General features: G+C 45.7%; 1 protein-coding gene across 1 annotated transcript in view; it reads right to left on the bottom strand.

The window, feature by feature from the left end:
• Positions 1-1,513, bottom strand: part of GRK5 (G protein-coupled receptor kinase 5) — a 28,841-nt gene that overhangs the window by 2,634 nt on the left and 24,694 nt on the right. The window contains exon 15 of the mRNA XM_018574087.1: positions 1,263-1,400. Within this exon, the coding sequence (XP_018429589.1) occupies positions 1,263-1,400 (138 nt within the window). The remainder of the gene's footprint in view (positions 1-1,262; positions 1,401-1,513) is intronic.

Below are 1,513 nucleotides of genomic sequence, written 5' to 3'. Positions count from 1 at the left end.
CTCCAGGTGGGGTCCTAATTTAGCTGGCCGACGACTGCCTGAGGTGCCGCGCGTGTCGGGATCTTCTGGCAGTCGCCGGCCAGCTAAATTAGGACCCCGCCTGAGCTCCTCCCACCGGACCAGCGCTGACTCGCCGCTGCTCTCCCGCACCGAAGGTAAGTGAAAAAAAAAACATAGAGCAAGCATCGGGGCATTTTGACAAGTACTTCTCACAATGCCCTGTTTTTTCCGCCCTCACCCTGCAGCGCCCTCAGGCGGTCGCCTGACTTGCCTTGCGGTAGCGCCGGGACTGACTACTCTGGGTACAAAAGCCTCTGTGTAGATGCACTATGCCAGCGGTCGCCAACCTTTCCGACCTCATGGTCCGACCACTAAATTCATCATTTTAAATCCTGCGGACCACTAATATGAATTTTTTTAAAATATAGATATATTCTTTGTTTCCTTATACAGGTGAAACTCGAATAATTAGAATATCGTGCAAAAGTAATTGCAGTAAGTGCAGCAAAAGGGGCCCAAACCAAGTACTGAGTACATATGCATGCTTGTACTTCTCAGAGGTCCGATATTGTTCTATGTACAATCCGTGTTTTATTGATTGCATGTAATAATCTACTTTTTTGAGGTTGTGGATTTGGGGTTCTTGGGGTTTCCATGAGCTGTAAGCCATAATCATCACAATGATGACAAATCACGGCTTGAGTTATCTCGCTTTGCATGTAATGAGTCTCTCTCATATATTAGTTTCACCGCATAAGTTGCATTAGTGAAATAAATGAACTTTGCACCATATTCTAATTATTCCATTTTCACTTGTATATAAATATATTCTCTTATGTGTGCGTGTGTGTGTGTGTGTGTGTGTGTGTGTGTGTGTGTGTGTGTATCTATATATATAAACATACACACACACACGAGAATATATTTGTATATGAGGAAACAAAGAATATGAGTATATATCTATATACAGTATACATACATACATAGGCGCGGGTGTGCCTGCAGGAGTGGCAGTGCTGGTGGAGGGCCTGGGGACCACCAACATTTTCTCCGGGACCACCAGTTGGTGACCGCTGCACTCTGCCACCACTAACAGGCCACCAATTGTGCCGGATGGTGGAGCTGTGTACGTATAACATCCAATCACACTTCCCTGGTGGAGCTTATGGCATGAAATAAAAGATCTGATTGGTAGTTATGAGCTGCTCCTGGAATTCTCCCATCCTCCTTTGTACAGATATTTTCCTTGACGGTCTTCTCACCTCATTTTGCCAGGGGATGGACACTGAGCCCGTAGAGAACTTGCCGTAGAAGTCATCATCTGTTTGGTCCAAGTTCACCCCCTTCACAGTGGAAAACTGTTCGATGTCCAGGACATCTTTGCAGTAGACGGCGCGAGGCTGGAGCAGAGAATAAGTCACATGTCAGTTTACGGGGGAACTATAATATAATGGGTTTGTATCCGTCTTATTTATAGCTTTTGCTTCAATACTCACCTCCATTCCGGAGCCGC

The sequence above is a fragment of the Nanorana parkeri genome, unplaced genomic scaffold (assembly GCF_000935625.1).
Source record: "Nanorana parkeri isolate BGI_ZX_2015 unplaced genomic scaffold, ASM93562v1 scaffold2731, whole genome shotgun sequence".
Lineage (NCBI taxonomy): Eukaryota > Metazoa > Chordata > Amphibia > Anura > Dicroglossidae > Nanorana > Nanorana parkeri.
The sequence above is the reverse complement of the archived record's forward strand: the minus strand, read 5'-3'. Positions and strand labels throughout refer to the sequence as shown.